The following is a 19,857-nucleotide window of genomic DNA, read 5'->3' on the forward strand; positions in this document are numbered from 1 at the left end:
TTCTCTTCCGACCTTAAGATTAATGTGAACGGTTTTCTCTCTCGTCCTCTTTGTCAAGCACGTGGACTCAGACAGGGTGACCCCATGTCCCCTGTTCTGTTTAACCTGGCCTTTGAACCACTTTTGCGCCGACTCATACACGACCCTCAGTTTCCTGGATTTGAGATCCAAAGTACGCCTGAACATCCCGCACCTCCACCCATAAAGCTACTCGCTTATGCCGACGATCTTCTGGTTTTCCTCCCGCAGATCCAGGACATGTCCCGATTGCAGCACCACCTCGCCACCTATGCCTCTGCTTCCAACGCACGCATCAACCTTCACAAGACCCAAGCTTTCTCCCTGTCAGGCAGACCTCATCCTCACTGGGCGGACACCCTTCACAGCTTGCAGATTGTCGAGTGGCATGATAGTCGCTCTCCAGAACCTCTCCGCTACCTTGGCTTTCCGATCATCTCCTCCCTCACCCAACGCAACTCCTTCTGCTCACAAATCTTGTCTAAGATAGAGCGAGCTTCACATATCCACCTCTCCCGCGCCTTGTCCTTCCGTGGCCGTGCTACTGTCCTAAACTCTCTTATATTGTCAAAGCTCTGGCACGTTCTTCGTGTTGTATCTGTTCCCGGCACGTTCTTTACCAAAGTTCGCTCTCTCATGGGTCGCTTTCTTCAGCATCGAAGCTTCCCACCGATTAGACTTGACACTCTATGTCTCCCCACAAAAATGGGCGGTTTAGGGGTTTTGAATCCAAAACTGCAACAAAATGCCCTTCAGCTCCGTTGGCTTCAACCTCTATTCCAATCCACTTCGTCTCCTTCTGGTCTGGTGTTGCCTTGGCTGCTATATCTTCTTCGGCATTATCTACCTGATGTCCATCCCCATCTTCCTTTCATTTTTCCTGACCTCAGACACCCTCGATTCCGAACTTATACCAGTCCTTTCTTTAACCTTTTTGCTGCCTGCGATCTCTTGCCTCACGATTTTGACTCTACTGTGATAAATCTACCGACTTGTCTGGACATTCCTCTCGCCTCTGCAGTTGTGGTTCCACATGGTCTCCCTGCTTTTCTTGCTTCTTGGCGTCACCTCCGGATCCGGGATGCCTACGAGATCAACACCACTTTGGATATCCTTTCTCGCCGCTTACTTTCTTCCTTTCCTCGTTCACCACGCATCCTCCGCAAAGTCCTTCAGCGGGTGGATGATCACTCTCTTTTCCTTCACGCATTCATCATTCGCGCTTGCCTGCCTCAAAGTATCTTGACCGAACAATTCCCTGACTTGATGGCTCGCACGGGCACTGAGGTTGACCCTTCCACACTCCTGTTGGCCCTCTCTCCTACCTCTCCTTGGAAACGCTTGTCTACACGCCAATTCCGTTCCTCCTGTGAAGTCGTCACTTCTTCTATCGAGGATGTACCGCACAACATACGAGCCATCAAATGGCGTCAATTCTGGTCTTTCATCCTTCCGTATGCCTCTCGCAACATTTGGTTCCGGCTGCTTCACCACAAGATCTCATGTCAATCCGTGCTGCATAACCGTATTCCCACCTCATTTCCCTCCCCTAATTGTTCGCTGTGTGGAACGGAAATTGACTCTCAAGACCATTTTCTCTACGCATGCCCACTCAAGCTTCCTCTCTGGCACACACTCTGGCTCGCGCATTTCGGCTTTTCCCCCCAATCCTCTGACATTCACAATGCGCTATACAAGTTTTCCTTCCCTCCCACCCTTGATCCCACTTCACATCCTGCCTCAATCCTTGGCTCTGTTCTTTTAGCCTTGTGGAGACATCACTGGGCTTTCATATTCGATCAATCACCTTTCGTTGCCGCTAATGCCACTACCACTGCCAATTCCCTGCTTTCCCGTTTACAATCCGAAGAAAACCTTGATCAACGCCCTTTTTCTGTCTAAGTTCATCGCGTTTCTTCGTTTCCACTTTTTTTTTTTTTTTTTTTTACATTACATTTACAACTTAAAACACAAAATCCCCAAAAACATTTAAATAATAGAAAAACCAAAAACAAGTTGTGGCGCCTCTTAAGCCTTTTGGACAAGAGTCCCACCAATAAACCAGAGCTCCGCTCCATACAAACAAAAAACCGTAGTGGACGTGAATGTGATTATTCTTTTCAATCATTGAATAGAAAAATCAATTCATTTCTGGATAGTGTTTGCCCACCAGAAGATGATGTCCCTGAAAAGATTCGAAGATATTTCCACAAAAGTTTTGCCTACATCAATGCCTACAGTCTTGGTCATGATGCTGAACATGCATTTGAAATCGTGAAACAATTCTCAAAGCTTTACAAATCTCATCGTAAGCTGAGATTAAATCAATAAATATCACATTTCTGACTTTAAAAATACTATTTTGGGATCGGTACTTAAATTCCAAAAAATGTCCTCTTTTCAAAAATTGTCTATTATAAAAAAGGTGCACCCTATGCAATTTATATTTAAAAGGGAAATTTAAAAGCTAAAAACATCATATATACTACAAAACCTTACAAACAAATATTTTAATTTTCTCTTTTCCTATTCAATCAGAGACCTTTAATAAAATCCTGAGCTTTTTCTTCCTGGCTCCATACAAAAAAAAAATTAAAAGGGAAAAGCGTACAAACCATGTCTCAACAAAATACGAATGATAATTATAAAGCATAAATATCTTGTACAAAAGGATGTAAATTAGACTTATGGTTTTCTATTTGAGTTTCTTCGGCGGCTATTGGAATGATGCGGCTGAGACGAATAATGGGAATGTCGTGAATGTTTTTGAGAAGTATGGGATGTGTGCGAACGATGTTGGTCTTGTTTTGCCTTGCGACGATTGAATTCATGGGAAGCTTCATATTTTGGAAGACTAAATAAATAAAAACAATTAATATGTTAGAAGGCTATGAGCTAACAAGCATCCTAAGGAAGCTTACAGTGCTGGGTCTGCCGGTAAAGGTTCAGAATAGAAATAATTATGATCCAATGCTTCAAGTGCTGTGTATCTACTAGAAGGGTCTAGTACTAGAAGTTTGTCGATTAAATCTGCTGCCAATGCATCGTAGCGTGAGAACTCTTCCAACACACGCCTTTTTGAAGGTTCAAACCGGACTTTACTAGCGTCTGGTAACTTTGACCATCCGGGCATGTTTTCGTTTGTAGGGGACCCGCACAGTAGAAAAATTCTTTTGAGCTGCTCCATATCATCTACACCTTGTAGTATAGGTCGTAATCTGAGGAATTCCCCAAATACACATCTATGATAAAATGAGAATATGCTTCCTATATATGTATTCTTACCCTACTCCCCACATGTCAATAGCGCTTGTATAGCGGCGCTCACCCAGTAGTAACTCTGGTGGGCGGTACCATCTGGTAACTACACACTGGGTATATTCTCTATTGTCTTCTTCCACTCCACGTGCCAATCCAAAATCTGCTATTTGAAGAATACCTTCGTTGTTTATTAGAAGATTGGCCGCTATTAAAAAATGTATATGTGTTTTAGTGTCAATTTATTGTTACATTATGTTTTTAATATTCTTTCTTTTGTTTTTGGTTTGTTGTTCTTTACCTTTCATATCACGATGGAGGACCATGTTCTATAAAAACACAAATAATGAGCTTTTTTTATGTTTGTGTTTGGATTAGATAAGACGATCTTACGTGGTGAAGATATGCGGTTCCCTCTAGTAGCTGTTTCATATATGTCTTGATTTGGGGTGTTGTGAGACGTACTGAAGTGTTGTCGAGTAAACCGGCAAGATCGTGGTCCATGTAAGGGAAAACCATGTAAATGATACCTGGTTCTTTTCGGCTTGTATCTCCTAAGTAGTGTTTTTATCACACATTAGCACCTTAAATGTATACATAATATTATTATTTACTGGATTCGTGTGTGTGTATTCAAAAGCTCGTAATAGCAGTCTTACCTGTTTCTACGGCAATATCAGAAAGCGGTACAATATTCTTGTGTTGTAGCTGCTTTAAAATTTTAATTTCACGCATGGCTGTGATGGGAAGCTATGGCAAAGAAAATATAGCACAAATAAATTTACTATGCTTATTACTCGCGCTTTCGAATTTGCCATATAAACACAAACATAATTCGTATCTTCGACTTACACCTTCTTTTGCGTTGTGCATTAGAATGCGTTTAAGAGCAACCAGTTGACCTGTATCTCTGTGACGGGCCTTGTGGACTTCGCTAGTTTTGCAAGGTAATTATTATTAAAGAAGTGAAGATACATGTAGATAAAGAGAAACGAAATGTTTGTCATATAGAGTACCCGAAAGTTCCTTCGCCTAGTTTCGTTTTAAACTCGTAATTTGTAATCTTTGAACAGCCTGTAAAACGATGCTGATTGGCATGAACACTTGGGCGAGGAACAGGAGGAGATGACCATGAACGCGCAGGAGATGGTATAGCTGTATCTGAATGTCTATCGTATGAGCGGGCATCTCTATAAGAACGTTCGCTTGAGGAATCTCCAGAAAATGAACGTTTCATAGTAGACAGCTCTGACTTATTTACTAGATTTGATTTCAATAATATAATAAAGAGATAAAAGGAAGAAAGAGGCGAGTGTAAGACTAAATATGGATTTAAAGTCTTGTATTGCTCTCATTTTGTATTATTATTTTTATAATATATAATATATATCAACTAAATTGTATCGGCATTATAAATTCAAAAGAAAGAAAAAAAGGCAGAGACAAATTATCCATTTGGAAGTGTCGTTTATAAAAAATTGTAATCAGCATGCTAAATTATACAGAGGAGAGAAAGAGTTAGAAAATAGTACAAATGGAATAGGGGTAGTAGAGAAAAAAAATATATGGTAACTTATTTATACTTCATTTGTAAAAGAAAAAAGGAATAAGAAGGAGGAATCTTTAGAAGGTGTCTAAGAAGTGCCATTGAGCCACTTCTTGCCAAATTCAAATACTGAGTGAACATTGAGTCCTTGGTTTTCTCCCAAACTGTTTCTGTTTGAAGATGTTTGCGATGCAATTACAGGTGATCGTTCAAAGTACGTAAATGGATGTTGGTCAGACCCGAATGGTGTGGAGTGGTTATCAGCTAGTGGCATATTGAAATCTGATGCCCCTGAGTTCTTTCGTATACCAAGACGTGAATGATTAATTTCTTCAGCAGTATGGTTACTTATAGTTTTGTTGTTGAGAACCACATTTCCGTATTCTTCTAGTGCTTCTGATGCAATTGAGTCTAGGTCAGACATGGCTCTACATTATTATTTATATGGAAATATCAAACAGCATCAGCCACGTGAACATTCTTGGGCTACTATTGTTATTCTTCAATATCAGTATAAAATAGTGCAGTTACCTTTCCGAGTTTGATATCATAGATAAATGCTTCAATGGGCGCAATACTGCACTTGTCCTGGGGTCTACCTTACTATCTTTTACACCAATATCCATGATATTACGCTTAATATAAACCAGCTTTTCAGTCAGATCATCCAACTGCTCAGTTAGCATCGTTTGTGCAACCGTTGGTCTAGTCACCGGTCCAGCATCAGACTCATCAACTTCATCTGGCTCATCTGGGTCATAACAACCATCTGTTTCGTTGTTTCGATAATTTTCGTACTCTGTATCTTCTTCATACCCAGTGTCTTCATCGTACTCTGTTTCGATTTCCATTCTGTCATTTAAATATGGCGTACTCTGAAGCCCGTATTTAGTCGTCTCTCCAGGATGAGTCGTTGGAGGAAACATCTCCTGTACCTTGGGGCCACCTCGTGGTACTGTAATATAAAGCTCCTCGTCGTATTGATCTGAAGTCTATGCCATAAAAAAGGAGCAACTTTTAGTTAGAAGTAAGAATGAAAATAAATTGTATAGTATTACCTTGGGTTTGAATACAAGATTAGCGATCTGATCGTCCCCAAGTGACTCAGCATCCACTCTATCTTGTTCTTCTGAAAATATCTCATACACTGCCGGTTCATCGTGCTCTTCTTGTATTAAATGAGCTCTTTCTTTTCTTCGTCTCGGGCGCTTTCTCCTGTTCCTACCAAATGGATTTCGAGTAACAAAGCTTGGCATATAATCCCCTCTGGAAAACGCACCATCTTCTCCGCCTCCATTCTCTAAAACCGACTCAAATTCTCGGTCTCTGGAATTTCTCAAATAACCTTGGATAGTCCGGCCTTGGTAGATTGACTGATCATTGTAATAATGCGGCCCGAGATTTCCGGTGCTTTCGTCATCGTCATCGAGCTGAATAGATCCTCCTTTAAATATACCAAAGCAAGGACAAAGTTGTGTCATTGAAGGTAGGTAGTTTCTCCATGTGAGGTCGAATGCGTTAAGTTCATCGTCCGGCTGCGACTTCGGTATACAAAATAAGGTGTGTGTATTTGAAGAGCTCATTGACAAGTCGTTCTTATTGTTCATCATAAAGATGCATAGCTTTCTCCTTTTGTAGAAGAAGAAGAGAGAGAGAGAAAAGAAAACAAAGATGTATTTTATTAATCTTTTAACCCCAGAATCACAAGTTACTGTATCGTAGCTCATTTTATTTTATTTTGGAAATAAAGAATGAAATTCTCCAATGAGATGTCTTCATTTTTGCTCAAAATTTTCAAATATGGTAGTGTATAGTTGTGAAACCGAGAGTTGAGTTGAAAATGACGCGTGCTGAGTTTGTTATGTGTGCAACTTGGGCAGAAAGTGAAATGATTGAAAATGAACTACAAATGTAATTCGAGAGTACAAGTTCGAAGGGTAATTGATATAATGAAGAGAAAGGTAAGAGTAGATAAGATATGATGTATCTGAAATAGAGATTTAATCCTCAAATTCACTTGAGACAGTTGAGAGTAGAAAAACAGTGAATGTACAAGGAATTTTAAGTAGGAAGAAGGAATAACTATCAATTCCACTCAAGACAATCGTGATAATTGGACAGCAAGATACAGGGAATTTAAATAGGAAAAATAAGGAAGAAATGCAGTCGACTTCGCTCGGGGCAGTCAAGATAATTAAAACAGAAAGGTACTGGTAATGGATGAAAAAAATAATAGAAAAACCGAATCACTGCTTATTTCATTCGGGACAATCGGCAGACAAAAAGAGGAGTAAAAAGAAAAATAGGAAACGCTAATCCTAAGGGGACGACGTTGTCAGGTCGGAGACGACATGTTGATTCAACCGGACCACTAATCGTGACCTTTTTTCCAGTATCAAATAATTATATCTGGTCCCTAAGGATTCATCCTTGCCTTAATAAAACTATTTTAATATGACAAGATAATAGCTTTGACTAAGTTTAAAATCACTATAGTAAGTGCGTAGTTTTATACATACAGGATTTTAACTGCAAAATAGTGACTTTTCCTTTTAATATAGTGACATTCCCAAATTAACTTAGGCAAACTCCCAAGTTGATTTAGGCAAACTCCCAAGTTAATTTAGTGAAAAGCCCAAATTGATTTAGGCAACCTCCCAAGTTGTTTTTTTTTTTGGCTGTTACATGTAAAATCAATGTAAATTATAAAGAATGCAAAAAGTAATATCAATGCAAGATGTTTTTATTTTAATAAATTTCTTTACAATATTGGCGACTGTTAAAAAAACTAATGCTGTGTTGGACCCAGCCTTGGCAGTTTTCTCTTGTTATTTGTGAGCTACATTCTGACAAGTATGTCAAAAAGTCATCAGTCACCACAGATGAAATTTGATATCAAATTAGGAAATTGAAAACGCATCTGTTATCTTATTGGCTTACTAAATATATCGCTTGTGTAATTTCCTTTTATACTTATAAATCAAAACTTGTGTTCTTTATAAGGGAAGGCTTGCAGTACAGACATCTACAAATGTATTTCTAGTATAACAGAAGAGAACTAAAAAATGACTTAATGAAATTGGAATGTTTTATTGAGATAAAAAAAAGATATAAAAAATTAATAAAAGGAATAAAGGAAGGACCAGTATGAACCAAATTTGTTGAGGTTAACAGCATATTTACAGCCAACTTTCAGATGCATGTCTAATAGACAAACAGCCTTCAATTCATCTAGTGGTGTGTATATATCATCAGCATATTTGAGTGCTAGACGATAATTGTTGTTAGCAGCATGTGCGGATAGATATTCGATATACAAATGGTATACTTTAGAAAAAAGCACCATTCCAATGATGATATGTCCATTGCTTTGTCTAAAAAGAGCAAATGTATTGTCTTTTAATATCCTTCCAGGGGTCAAACCTGTACCATTGTTGCCAGCAAATTCTCTGGACCCACTGAGCAAAGTTTCATGGAATTTTCCATCAGAGCTTTGTTGCATGTATTCTGCAATAGCTTTTCCATGGGTTTCCCTTAAACCATTCTTGTTTATCCATGAACCACCATCAATAATATGTCTTGTCATATATTGTTTACCAAATTTGAGACATATATCTTTCGATGTGTTCATCGGTTTGTATGAAACAAGTGTTCACGAATATGCTTGTTGAACTGCTCTCCCTTTTTGGTCTCGTAGTTAAGAGCAGGCTCAAATCTTCGTAAATCTTCAGGCAGATGGGTCAACAGATGGACTTTTGGCTTGGACGTATAGAAGGCATGTTTTTTATGTTTACAGTTAGTGTCGTATTTGTGTAGGACTTCAATTAGACTTCTAACAGCAGTGTCTACTTCACTGATATATGTCTCGTATTGACTGTCGATAGATCGAACAAATATTAGAGAGCATAGACGGCTGAGACGAACAAAGAGGGGAGTGATTTTCTGCAATACTTCTGTATCTGCAAACTTTATGGCCAGGATTACCGGAAGTATTTGGATTAGTACCTTGAAGTCTCTACTAAGAAACAAACCAGCATGGGTGAGAGACCTTGTAAACGCTCTTGATATGCCTCTGGAATTTTTGTAGTCTTTAATATAATAAAACAGTTCTTCTAGTTCTTTTTTGTTTTTGTTCAAGACAACTTTAACCAGATCAGTTATAAGATACTTTGCAATGCCAAGGAGAATGTAATGCAATATTTCAGCAGAAGTGTCTTTTGACTGGTCATATGCTTTAAGTTCTAGCAGTTTGTCTGTTGACTTGTTTTTAAAACTTAACTCTTCTGCTGTGTTTTTGTCATCAAAGTAAGGAATATCAGGGATCACTGTATCTCTGTCTGGTGTAGAAGCGGCCTGGATATAATGGTCCTTGGTTCTTGTTGAATGTCTGTTAGTATATTATTCAACTTCGTTCAACTTGGGGATTCGACTTTGCAATTTAATGTAGCACTTTCTACAAGGGTAAGTTGAGTTGGGCGCACCTAAACCGCAAAGCTCTGAGTGACAAAATGTATCTGCCTCAATCCAAAGTAAAGGAGGTACCACAAGAATATATGCATTATCTTCTGCAGAGAACATTACCACGCCGTTTTCTAGCTTCTTCAAATCATCAACAATTTCAGATAACAACAAGGTAGCGTTTGCACCTTTCTTCTTTGGAATTGCTGATATAAATAAGATATTCTCTATGGAGCACCTTTCCTCAAAAGAGAGAGCCGCACATTTCATCGACCAGCTCTCGTATGGATTAAATTGCTTAGAGGTGTTTCCAGAAGTATCACCTGAGAAAAGAATTACAGGTGCAATCTTTACCTTGTAATATTTTCTTCAGTTGTTTTCTTGGTCAGTTCCGCCGCATATAAGCCTCTTCAGAAAATGTTCTTCTTCAAGTAATTTACAATGAGTTGGAATGAGCAAGATAATTGTGTCAGGAGAGATGCTGCAACATAAGGAGGTGTTTAATGGGGTTGTGTCAACAGAGAGAAATGATTCAATATTTATGTCAGTATGATTGATTTTAATGCCAATGCTACAACCATCTTTTGGAGTTTGAACAATATATCCACGAGAGAAAACATTAGATGTATCCATTGTATGGAAAGATTCCATCAGAAAGCGAATGTTAGGCGAGCAATCTTTTAACAGAACAATGTCACCAGACCAGAAATCAATGTTGTTGTGGGTAAACATGGGCTGTTGGAAGTATGGATTTGTTCTCCATTTTGCTCCTTGTTGAAGACAGACAGATTGGTTTGGCATGCGATCAGGTAAAGAAAAGATTGACTTTGACTTTATAGGATTGGCAGCAAGGAGTTTGATGTGCTCAGAAGGCAAGTTAAGGGATGCGGTGAATTTTGTGCTGTCAGAGAGAGTAACATCTAAACTTTTTGATTTGAAAATTAGGATGTTCGATTCTTTTTGTCAATTGAAGATTTGTTGTTATCGGCAAAAGCAGACATGTTGTTCAAGATGTGATTAAACAGAGGAATGCTTGCGTTTGGCTCTGTGTTTTCCTCAACATCAAAATCACTATTGTCAACTCTACTTCCATCATCACTTTCTTCACACTCGTCATAATTTAAGATACTATTGTAGTATTCATTATCAACGTCTGATTCCTCTTCCACACTTTCACTTGGTGTAAGCGGATTTTTTGGGCTGTCACTCGTCTGTATATCTTGATATTCGGTCTCTTGGACTATGCTCATATCATCTGCAACCATTTCCGTTATGTCATGGCATCTTTGCAAATGTCTTTTAAGATTCCAGTGATCTTTAAAGGTCTTCTCACAAAGTGAGCAAGCCTTGCCAATGTCAACAAGACTGAAGTTGAGTTGGCCCAGAATTCTTGGAGTAGGTACTGATACTCTTCCTGGGGCAAGTTTTTTTGTTACTCTGTTCATTGTTGTTTGTAATGTAAAGGAAGTAAAGACAAAAAGATAGATAGAATTAACATGTACCCCTTAATTTTGTTCAAGTTACAACGTGTCTATTTTATGAACAAACTAATTAAATTGCATTATTTTGCTGAGATTTTAAAAAACCAAGAAAAAATAAAAAATAAAAAACATAACATTCTTTACTCTGTATTTTTTTAATACAATCAAGTTACTAATCAAACTTTTAATGCTAGTATACAATAACATGTTCTTCTCGCGAAAATCTATGGTATGATATATATGAAGGCTTCTAAAAAAACAATATAAAGGATCATTTATTTTAATTGCCATTTACTAATCACATTTAATCTCAAAATAGTATAAGATCCAACAATTTTTAAGCTTATAAAGGTACGTGTGTTGACATTAAGAGTAGTCTATACAATATGAATATTAACAAAAACAAATTTATGTCTTACTCTAGATTTATTCATTATCAACATTATCAAAGGTAAGTTATTGGAAACAACTCTTAAAGAATGCAGCCACTAATCATTCTTGTCATCTATATAGGTTTGAAACACTTCAAGCTCAATGAAATGAAAAGGTCCTATCCATAGCTTTTTTATTTTGTAAATTGTATTGAAGTAGCTAGCTAGCTTTTTATTTATAATAATAGCTACAAGTACCAGCAGCTCCTGTCTACCCTGCAATAGCAGCCAGTACTAGGCTGGTACTGGTAGCCTAGTATTTTATGACCCCCATATTTTCAACCCACAAAATAAAAATAAAAATATTTTCTTCAAACCAAAAATTTTTTGTCAGCATTCTATTTTTCAAATTTGATCTATTTTTCAAATTGTAAAGCTTCAAAAATAGTAAATCCAAAAAAGGAAATCGAGCCACTGTCGTACATAACAGTCATTTGCAACCCTAGAAAAATCTCCCATAGTAGTATCTAACTCTGGCTTTCTCTTCGCCAAACCCTTTAGCTTTGAGACGCTCTCTTCTACTGGATTCAAAAATGGTGAGTAAGATAGCAAGAACTTGATGTGGTGTTGTGTTGTTGCCATAAAGTCTCTGACCAAATGGGATCTGTAGATGGGAGTATTGTCCAGGATGAACCACTGGGGAACAGCATTGGTGTCATCCAGTGTTTTTATAGTTGGCTTTAAAAACTCGGTGAAAAGTTCAGCATTGGTGCCTTTTGGAACAAGCTTGGCTGACATGCTCTTGACAACATTATTTGATATTGCTGCCAAGATGCTGATGTTGAGTGCCCTCTTGGTCTTAGTACGTACAATGGCATTCTTTCCCTTCTTCGACCACCCTTGTTGGCATATGAGATTAACGTTAAATCCAGCTTTGTCAATAAAAATGCAATTGGCTACATATGCAATCCCAAGTTCCAGAAGAGACTCTACAAATTTTCTCTTTGCTTCAATAACATCCGCGTCGTTTCTTCTCTCCTCCACAGCCTTGGTTTGCTTTAAGATGAACTCAATATTGTTCATTATATGATGGTATAGTTCACTGAACGTATATCTTTTTCTCGTAAGTTGTCAAAGCGTTTGTAAAGCTTTTCTCTCATCATCTCAAGAGTCAACGTGCAATTTTTGTCTAGGATCTCAATGAGATATTCTGAATGTTCTTCCATGATTTTTGTACATTCCTTCTTTCTGCCACCTCTTTGCTTGACAATGACCTCTCTATTATCTCGGAAACTGTCCTTTATATTATCTACAGTAGATCTAGAAAGGCTAAACATAGAAGCAACTTCTGAAACGGGCTTATGATCTGTTTTTACAGTCAAGTCAACAATTCTCTTGCATAAAGTCATGGGAATTCTTTCATTCTTCTGCTTTGTTCTTTTTCTAGACTTTTTTTCGTCACTTGAGCTTTGGGGTGAGATACTTTGGGATGTAGAATTCATAATAAAAGGTAAGAGAAAGAAGAATAGGAATTGTGGTGAAACACCACTGTATTTAAGTTTTATAAGAAAAAATGTCAGTCATTTGACAAGGCGTACGTATATGACATGTGCTATACGCTACTGATAGGTGTAACACAAATTGATTTAGTATTTAAAGAGTGATCAAACACTTTAGCAGAAATTGGTTTTTTATTCTTTTACAAAATTAATAAATAACAAGTAAATCTGATGTATTGTGCTTTAAGAGTAATTTTATCACAGAAATAATGAAAAGATATAAAGTGTAGATGAATCTTTAGTTGGATGTTTATATAGATTTTGCTTCATTTAGTTTTGCTTCATTTTATTTTGTTTATTTTTGTTTTTAAAAAAAAGGCTTCTTGTTTTGTATCTTGTATAATAATTAATATTGTCTTTCATATCATTTATTCTTATTTCAGCTTTAAAATGTTTGATAGCTAAATCAAAATGATATTAGCTATACAATATTGATTTTACATGTAACAGCCAAAAAAAAACAACTTGGGAGGTTACCTAAATCAATTTGGGCTTTTCACTAAATTAACTTGGGAATTTGCCTAAATCAACTTGGGAGTTTACCTAAGTTAATTTGGGAATGTCACTATATTAAAAGAAATAGTCACTATTTTGCAGTTAAAATCCTGTATGAAGTTGTGACTGCATAAAGTTCAATATTTAGGATTTTTTAAAAACTGGTGAATATTTAATATTATTTTCATATATCGGCATTTGAAATAAAACAATTCACTATGGGAAAAACCCATGGTAATTCATGTCAAAAAATGTCAACATAAATTACCATAAATCTATGTCTTTTTTTTGCATGGCTCTTCCCGCTAAAGACTCGGACCCCCTCAGGGGTCCAACTCCACAATAGGTCGACCCAACACTAATCCCATAGCTACCAATCCACCACTACCATCATATGCTCAAACCGCATCCACCAAACCCACTCAGGTCGCATCCATCCTGTTTTCCACCCTCCCTGCCTCACCCTCTCATGTTTGGCACGAAAGCACCACACCCCACTCTATTTTCTTTAACCCCCCAATTGGCACTCCCCAAGAAGATGCTTTCTGGGACTCACTTCTTGGCTCTGTCCCGCCAACAATATTATTGGTGTGTCTTTCCCATCCAAACAATCTACAATGCATGAGATGCATCTTACCGACTCTACTACATGTCTGGACATTTGCTCCAAAGGCTTCCTGGTCAACGATGAACGGTTTTTCCCTTCCCAAGGAATACACACTGGTACCAAAATTCTTTGCCTCTACCTCACAAAACTCCCCTTCCTCCCTCGTCAAGTCCTTGAACAGCTCATTAAGGACAGCCTTGCCAAGTATGGTATTGTCTGCGAAATTGGCATCCATCTTCGTCACAGTTGCTTTGATAGCACTGGATACGCCTACATCGAACGACCCCCATCACCCACAATATTGCTTCTCCCCTTATCGTACAAGATCCCCACCTCCGACTCCACCCATTTCCTGGCTACGTGGACACGCATGGGTTCTCACTGCACGTATTGCCGTGCCATGGGCCACAACATCGAAGCCTGTCCTATCCACCCCCAAGACTCCCGCAAATGTTTTACCTGCCACGAAACTGGTCACCTTCAAAACACATGTCCACGAACACCTGCTACAGAATCCGGACCGTCCAAACGCTCCTGGAAACTACCCAGGACTATTTTGTCCGCCCAAGACCCAAAGACCCACCCACCACCTCCCCCAGCCCCACACCCTGACTCTGCAGCCCAATCTAAGACGGCAAAACCTCTGACATCGTCCCTCTCCGAGACAACCCAACCAAAGCGCACCTACACTACACGTGCATCCCCAGGCATAGAAACCGCCAATCCTTTCGCGGTACTCGCTGAAATCTTCAAGGCAGCCAAATCTCACGCGGCTCAAACTCAGGAGAAATCTGACACCAACCCCGCCAATTCCCCGTCCACTCTTCTTTACCACAACCTGCGGACTGCCTTCATCCCAGAGGGCTCTGGTTCCAGTCCCACTATCCTTGACAAAGAATTCTACGAAAGCACCTTCGGTGATGCTGACGGCACCCCCTCCTCTGGCGACTAAATGGAGGATACCACTACTCCCCAATTATGATTAACATTGCCACTATGAACTGTTGAGGGCTTGTCAAATCTGGCAACCCTCAAACTCGATCCCATTTTATATGCTACCTTTGCTCACTCACCCTAGATATCCTAGCCTTGCAGGAAACCCACACCCACACGGAAGACCTCCAACAAACATTCACCCTAAAATTTCAAGCCAAAGATTCCTTGTGGTCTCCCCACTGCGGACTGGTTTCCGTGTTGCCTTTTCTATCCTTCACTGACTCCCTTTTCTCTTTGTGTCACCAATGCATCACGGCCACTGTTGTTCACTCCTCCAATTTGTCCTCTCCTTTTTGTGTTTGCGTTCTGTATGCACCGGCCACCGTCTGCCCTCGCTATGACTTCCTTACGTCTCTTCTGTCTTCCCCCCACCTGGTCCCTTCTAAACCTTCTCAATTCCTAATGCTTGGTGATTTCAACTACGACTCCCATGCTGCAGCCCCCAGGGTCCATTTAGCTCCGAAGTCTTGGCTACAGTTCGTGGCAAATACTCTTGTCGATTGCATTACCCCCTCGCTCTCGGCACCAATGCCCACCTTCCACCATGACATGTCCTCATCCACCATTGATTACATCTACGCCTCTACCGACCTCGCTCATTGTTATGGCTCCTCCACAGTCACTTATGTGCAGCCACTATGGACTGATCATTGCCTTGTCCGGACTTGTCTTCACTTTCCCACCCTCTCCAACATCAGCAAAGGCCTGTGGCGTGCCAACCTGCGTCTAGCTCACAATTCATCCTTCTGTTCCGCCCTCTCTCATTGTCTGACCTCTTTTGTCCCAACTCTCCCCTATAACTCCTCCCTACAAATCCAATGGGATCTCCTCAAACAGGAAGTGGCTCGTTTCACTTGCTCTTTCTCTTGCAAATCCCACCCCTCCCTTGCTACACTGGAAGTCAAGTTGCAAAGTAAACGTGACCACCTGATCCACAGATTTCGCCACCAACCCTCCCAGAACTTCCAACTTCCCATTGTCAAACGTCAAATCCAACAAATCCAACAAATCCAACAGGAATGCATCGAAATTCTTGCACTTCGAGCTGGGAGACACTGGCGCGAACAAGGTGAAACTTCGGCTGGTTTTCTGAAATGTACTATCACCAACCGTCAAGCCCACACGACCATCACCAGTCTTCGACACCTCACTACGGATACACTCTGCACCTCCAAAGAGGACCTCACCGACGCTGCTGCAACCTTTTACCAGGACCTATACACCCCGACGCTCCTTCACAAACTGCAATTGACAACCTACTCACCCATCTACCACCCTCCCTTCATCTGTCTGAGACTACCTCTGCATCTCTACTTCTACCTCTCGCACTCTTCGACATTCAAGCTGGGGCTAGCCGTGCCCCCAATTCCAGCAGCCCCGGCCCTGATGGACTCCCATACAAGATACTACAATTGATCATGGTGCATCCAGCCTGCGCACAGTTAACCCTTTGAGTCTACAATGACGGTCTTGCTCTTGGCGTGTTCCCCCAGTCCTGGCTATCCACCAGCATCTGCCTCCTCCCCAAGAAAGGTGATCTTGGCTCACTTCGGAATTGGCAGCCTATTGCACTCATCAACACTGATGCTGAAGTCTTCACTCGTCTCATCAACAGCCGCATGATCCCGGCCGCCTCTTCCCTTATCTCTCCCTTCCAGACCAGTTTTGTCCAGGTCCACTTTATCGCAGACAACGGGATGCTCACTAAACTAGTCATGTCTCAGGCTAAACAAGACGACTCTGCTGGTATAGGCTTACTTTTGGATCAAGAGAAGGCGTATGACTGAGTACACCCCAACTATCTTCGTCAAACTCTTCTCCATTTTAACTTTCCCCATTCTCTTGCCACTTGCATCTCTCAGCTTTTCTTCTCAACCCAGATCCAGATCAATGTCAACGGCCACCTGACCAGACCATTCACCCAAGCTTGCGGACTCCGGCAGGGCGACCCCTTATCACAAGTGTTGTTCAACCTTGCATTCGAATCTCTGCTGCGTTGCATCATCCACGACCCCTCTTTCCAAGGCTTCTCTCCGGCTTCTATCCCCTCCCTGGTACCCCTACCCCCTGTCAAACTTCTGGCCTATGCGGACGACCTCCTTGTTTTTCTTCCCAACGCCAATCACCTCCACCGCCTCCATCATCATCTCACCACCTACTCGCATGCCTCTAATGCTCATATCAACCTCCACAAAACCGAAGCTTTTTCTCTGTCTGGTCGCCCCCTCCCAGATTGGCGTCCACTTCTTCACTGATTCAGCATCACTGCCTGGTCCTACCAATCCTCTCCCATTCCTCTACGCTACCTGGGCTTCCCCCTGATACAATTGCTGCCACAACGAACCTCCTTTTGCGAAACGTTGCTGTCCAAAATTGAGACAGGATGCCACATCCACCACTCTAGGTCCCTCTCCATCTGTGGACGGGCTACCATTCTCAATACTCTGGTTCTCTCAAAACTGTGGCATGTCTTACGAGTTATCACAGTACCCATGTTCTTTTTCCATCATCTCCGCTCAATAATGAGTAAATTCCTCCAGTATTGTACCTTTCCTCCCATATCTCTTGCCACACTCTGCCAACCTCTCAGTTGCGGTGGCCTAGGAATCCTTGATCCTCAAGTCCAGCAAGCCGCCCTACAACTGCGTTGGCTTCGTCCTCTGATCCTTTCCCCCCAGCAACCGTCTGGTTTGGTTCCTCCCTGGTTTTCCTTTCTACTTCGCCTTCACTCTCACTCTGAACATCTGCTTCTTCCTCTTCTTTTCCCACCCCTCTGCTCACCCCATAAACAGGATTATAACTCTCCATTACATACTATTTTTGCCGCAATCAACATTCTTCCACACGACTTCACAGCCATTACTGTCAACCTACCTACCTGTCTCTCTCTTCCTCTCTCAGCCGTGTCTTTAGTCCTCCCCAACTGTCCCGCCTTCCCATCCACTTGGCGAGATCTCCGGGTCTCCGATGCTTACGAGGTGGATTGCTGCCATGCAGTTCTTGCACCATGCCCCCTCCATCGCATCCCCTGTTGACCGATAGTCCTCCATCGCTTCTTCAAAAGGATTTACACTTGCTCACTCCTCATACATCCTCTTCTTCACCAAGCAATGATCCCCACTGACATCCTTACCATCCGCTATCCTTCCCTCACCTTGCCCACCGGTTTGTCCATCGACATCCAACCTTTTCTCAATGGACTTGTCCCTGGCTCCGCTTGGCCGCTGCTCACCCTCAAAGATTTCCATTCCCTATGCAAATTTCACCCTAGTCCCACTCGTTCCATTGTCCCCACTATCTCTCCCCGCTCTCTCCATCACTGGTGGTCAATCCCCCTCCCCCACAGTGCACGCAACGTGTGGTACCACGCTTGGCATAAGAAGATACTCTGCCGTTCTCACCTACACTCCCAAATACCGCTGGCTTTCCCTGACCCCACTTGTGCCGTATGCTCTGGGGACTTGGATTCGCAAACTCACTTTCTGTTTGACTGTCCTGCCAAGCTTGCGGTCTGGTCTTCCATCTGGACCACTTTCTTCGCCTTTCCCGTCACTTCCGACTCAATTCACTCTTGTCTCTACCTCCTCAACTTCCCGCCCTCCAAGGACACCACTCTCTCATCTGCCTCCATCTTCGGGCGCACACTACTGGCTATATGGCAACACCACTGGCTCTTTGTATTTGATCAAGTTCCTTTTGTCCCATCTGCCACCTTGTCTACTGCTCATATCCTCCTTAACCAACTCTGGAACGAGATCGCTCTTGACCATGGGTCAATTTAGTTTCTGTCCCCCTCCCATACTACTTCCACATATAAAACAAAATCACAAAAACAATTAGAAAATTAGAAAACCCAAAAACAAGCTGTGACCACCTTTATTACCTAGTAGTGTAAAGTTTCACCCAATAAAACAGAGCCTTTGGCTCCTTATAAAAAAATGTCCTTTTTTTGCAAAATTCATGTCGCCATTTTTTGACATGGAATCAATGTCACCATTGAAAAAGGCATAAAACAACATAGAATTGATGTCACCATAGAAACATAAAAAACCATAAATCCATGTCTTTTTTTGCAAAATTCATGTCGCCATTTTTTGACACAGAATCAATGTCACCATTGAAAAAGACATAAAACAACATAGAATTGATGTCGCCATAGAAACATAAAAAACCATAAATCCATGTCTTTTTTAGCCAATTTAACATCAAATTGATGTTGTCAAAAAATAAATTTTATATTGTAAATATATATTAATTATAAAAAAATACAGCTATCTATAAACTACTACTATTCTCTTCAGTGTCCTTGCCCAAACAAGCAAACCTAATAATATTATTGTTAGTCATTTGTTGGTATGTACATAAGATGTTTTGCTTACTTATTTCTTCTTCTATTGCATGACATATTTGATCACTTGGGCTGAACCAGAAACTCCACAACCCAAAGACCACGAGAAAGGTTAAGAACCTCCAATTCCCTAGTTTCTTCTACTGATTTTTGCAGGGTTGACATTACCAGATGCACATAGTCTTCTCCATCCAGGCCCTTCCACTCCTTCTCACCGTTGGTCTTGTCATTGGAGTCATCTTTCAAAGCAAAAGATTGGCATGCTTTCAAAGATATTTTCTTCAAAATATCTAACAGTTCGTTAGCTCTATCCTCATCGATTTCTATCACATTTTTCATAATAAAATCCCTGATATGGGACTTCTTCTCTTTCTCAGAACTATTTTTTGGGGGTGGTATCAAGTCTTGACCATCGTTTGCTACATGGCTGTTGATTCCTACTGCTGGACGTGGTATCATTTCTGTCAATGTACATATCATTGCATGTAACTCTTTGTATTCTTGTTGGTTTTCATGTTTGATTTCTTTCACTGCCTCTTTCATTCTAGCAAAGTGCTCTTCTTTGAATGTTTTGAACCATATGGGTTTATTATTTGTATCTTCAATGACGGTAGCATTTTATGTGAATTATAAAAGAATAAATAAAGAGATCAATAGAATATATGTAAGAAACATATATTTATATAGAGCTGTTGTCTAGGAGAAAAAAAAATGAGTAGA

At 40.6% G+C, this 19,857-nt stretch overlaps 9 protein-coding genes across 9 annotated transcripts; 3 read left to right on the forward strand and 6 right to left on the reverse strand.

The window, feature by feature from the left end:
- The first annotated feature begins 1,449 nt into the window (after positions 1 to 1,449).
- PHYBLDRAFT_159297 (hypothetical protein) lies at positions 1,450 to 2,098 on the forward strand. The gene has a single exon (XM_018433963.1). It carries the CDS (start codon positions 1,475 to 1,477, stop codon positions 1,781 to 1,783), a length of 309 nt encoding a protein of 102 aa, XP_018289636.1. The 5' UTR covers positions 1,450 to 1,474; the 3' UTR covers positions 1,784 to 2,098.
- A 331-nt stretch (positions 2,099 to 2,429) lies between these two features.
- On the reverse strand, positions 2,430 to 4,565 carry PHYBLDRAFT_134624 (hypothetical protein). The gene is made up of 8 exons (XM_018429660.1): positions 4,293 to 4,565; positions 4,129 to 4,210; positions 3,936 to 4,026; positions 3,670 to 3,830; positions 3,578 to 3,605; positions 3,304 to 3,484; positions 2,940 to 3,260; positions 2,430 to 2,872 (listed from the first exon to the last, which is right to left on the reverse strand). The coding sequence occupies exons 1-8, from the start codon at positions 4,511 to 4,513 to the stop codon at positions 2,704 to 2,706; spliced, it is 1,254 nt and encodes a 417-aa protein (XP_018289637.1). The 5' UTR covers positions 4,514 to 4,565; the 3' UTR covers positions 2,430 to 2,703.
- Positions 4,566 to 4,711: 146 nt separating this feature from the next.
- On the reverse strand, positions 4,712 to 6,459 carry PHYBLDRAFT_187610 (hypothetical protein). The gene is made up of 3 exons (XM_018439403.1): positions 5,881 to 6,459; positions 5,354 to 5,814; positions 4,712 to 5,250 (listed from the first exon to the last, which is right to left on the reverse strand). Exons 1-3 carry the CDS (start codon positions 6,430 to 6,432, stop codon positions 4,911 to 4,913), a joined length of 1,353 nt encoding a protein of 450 aa, XP_018289638.1. The 5' UTR covers positions 6,433 to 6,459; the 3' UTR covers positions 4,712 to 4,910.
- A 1,481-nt stretch (positions 6,460 to 7,940) lies between these two features.
- Positions 7,941 to 8,408, reverse strand: PHYBLDRAFT_147342 (hypothetical protein; the record flags this gene model as incomplete). Its single annotated transcript, XM_018431843.1, has 1 exon — positions 7,941 to 8,408. One exon carries the CDS (start codon positions 8,406 to 8,408, stop codon positions 7,941 to 7,943), a length of 468 nt encoding a protein of 155 aa, XP_018289639.1.
- A 41-nt stretch (positions 8,409 to 8,449) lies between these two features.
- On the reverse strand, positions 8,450 to 10,725 carry PHYBLDRAFT_147343 (C2H2-type zinc finger transcription factor; the record flags this gene model as incomplete). Its single annotated transcript, XM_018431844.1, has 4 exons — positions 8,450 to 9,209; positions 9,273 to 9,603; positions 9,721 to 10,205; positions 10,280 to 10,725. 4 exons carry the CDS (start codon positions 10,723 to 10,725, stop codon positions 8,450 to 8,452), a joined length of 2,022 nt encoding a protein of 673 aa, XP_018289640.1.
- An 845-nt stretch (positions 10,726 to 11,570) lies between these two features.
- PHYBLDRAFT_70062 (Homeodomain-like DNA binding domain-containing transcription factor) lies at positions 11,571 to 12,634 on the reverse strand (the record flags this gene model as incomplete). Its single annotated transcript, XM_018442209.1, has 2 exons — positions 11,571 to 12,188; positions 12,236 to 12,634. The coding sequence occupies 2 exons, from the start codon at positions 12,632 to 12,634 to the stop codon at positions 11,571 to 11,573; spliced, it is 1,017 nt and encodes a 338-aa protein (XP_018289641.1).
- Positions 12,635 to 13,404: 770 nt separating this feature from the next.
- PHYBLDRAFT_147345 (CCHC-type zinc finger transcription factor) lies at positions 13,405 to 16,205 on the forward strand (the record flags this gene model as incomplete). Its single annotated transcript, XM_018431845.1, has 4 exons — positions 13,405 to 13,420; positions 13,533 to 13,753; positions 13,813 to 14,710; positions 14,803 to 16,205. 4 exons carry the CDS (start codon positions 13,405 to 13,407, stop codon positions 16,203 to 16,205), a joined length of 2,538 nt encoding a protein of 845 aa, XP_018289642.1.
- Positions 16,206 to 17,899: 1,694 nt separating this feature from the next.
- On the forward strand, positions 17,900 to 18,571 carry PHYBLDRAFT_170264 (hypothetical protein; the record flags this gene model as incomplete). The annotated part of the gene is made up of 1 exon (XM_018436299.1): positions 17,900 to 18,571. The coding sequence occupies one exon, from the start codon at positions 17,900 to 17,902 to the stop codon at positions 18,569 to 18,571; it is 672 nt and encodes a 223-aa protein (XP_018289643.1).
- A 247-nt stretch (positions 18,572 to 18,818) lies between these two features.
- Positions 18,819 to 19,680, reverse strand: PHYBLDRAFT_170265 (hypothetical protein; the record flags this gene model as incomplete). Its single annotated transcript, XM_018436300.1, has 2 exons — positions 18,819 to 18,974; positions 19,216 to 19,680. 2 exons carry the CDS (start codon positions 19,678 to 19,680, stop codon positions 18,819 to 18,821), a joined length of 621 nt encoding a protein of 206 aa, XP_018289644.1.
- Positions 19,681 to 19,857: the final 177 nt, after the last annotated feature.

The sequence above is a fragment of the Phycomyces blakesleeanus genome (assembly GCF_001638985.1).
Source record: "Phycomyces blakesleeanus NRRL 1555(-) unplaced genomic scaffold PHYBLscaffold_15, whole genome shotgun sequence".
Classification (NCBI taxonomy): domain Eukaryota; kingdom Fungi; phylum Mucoromycota; class Mucoromycetes; order Mucorales; family Phycomycetaceae; genus Phycomyces; species Phycomyces blakesleeanus.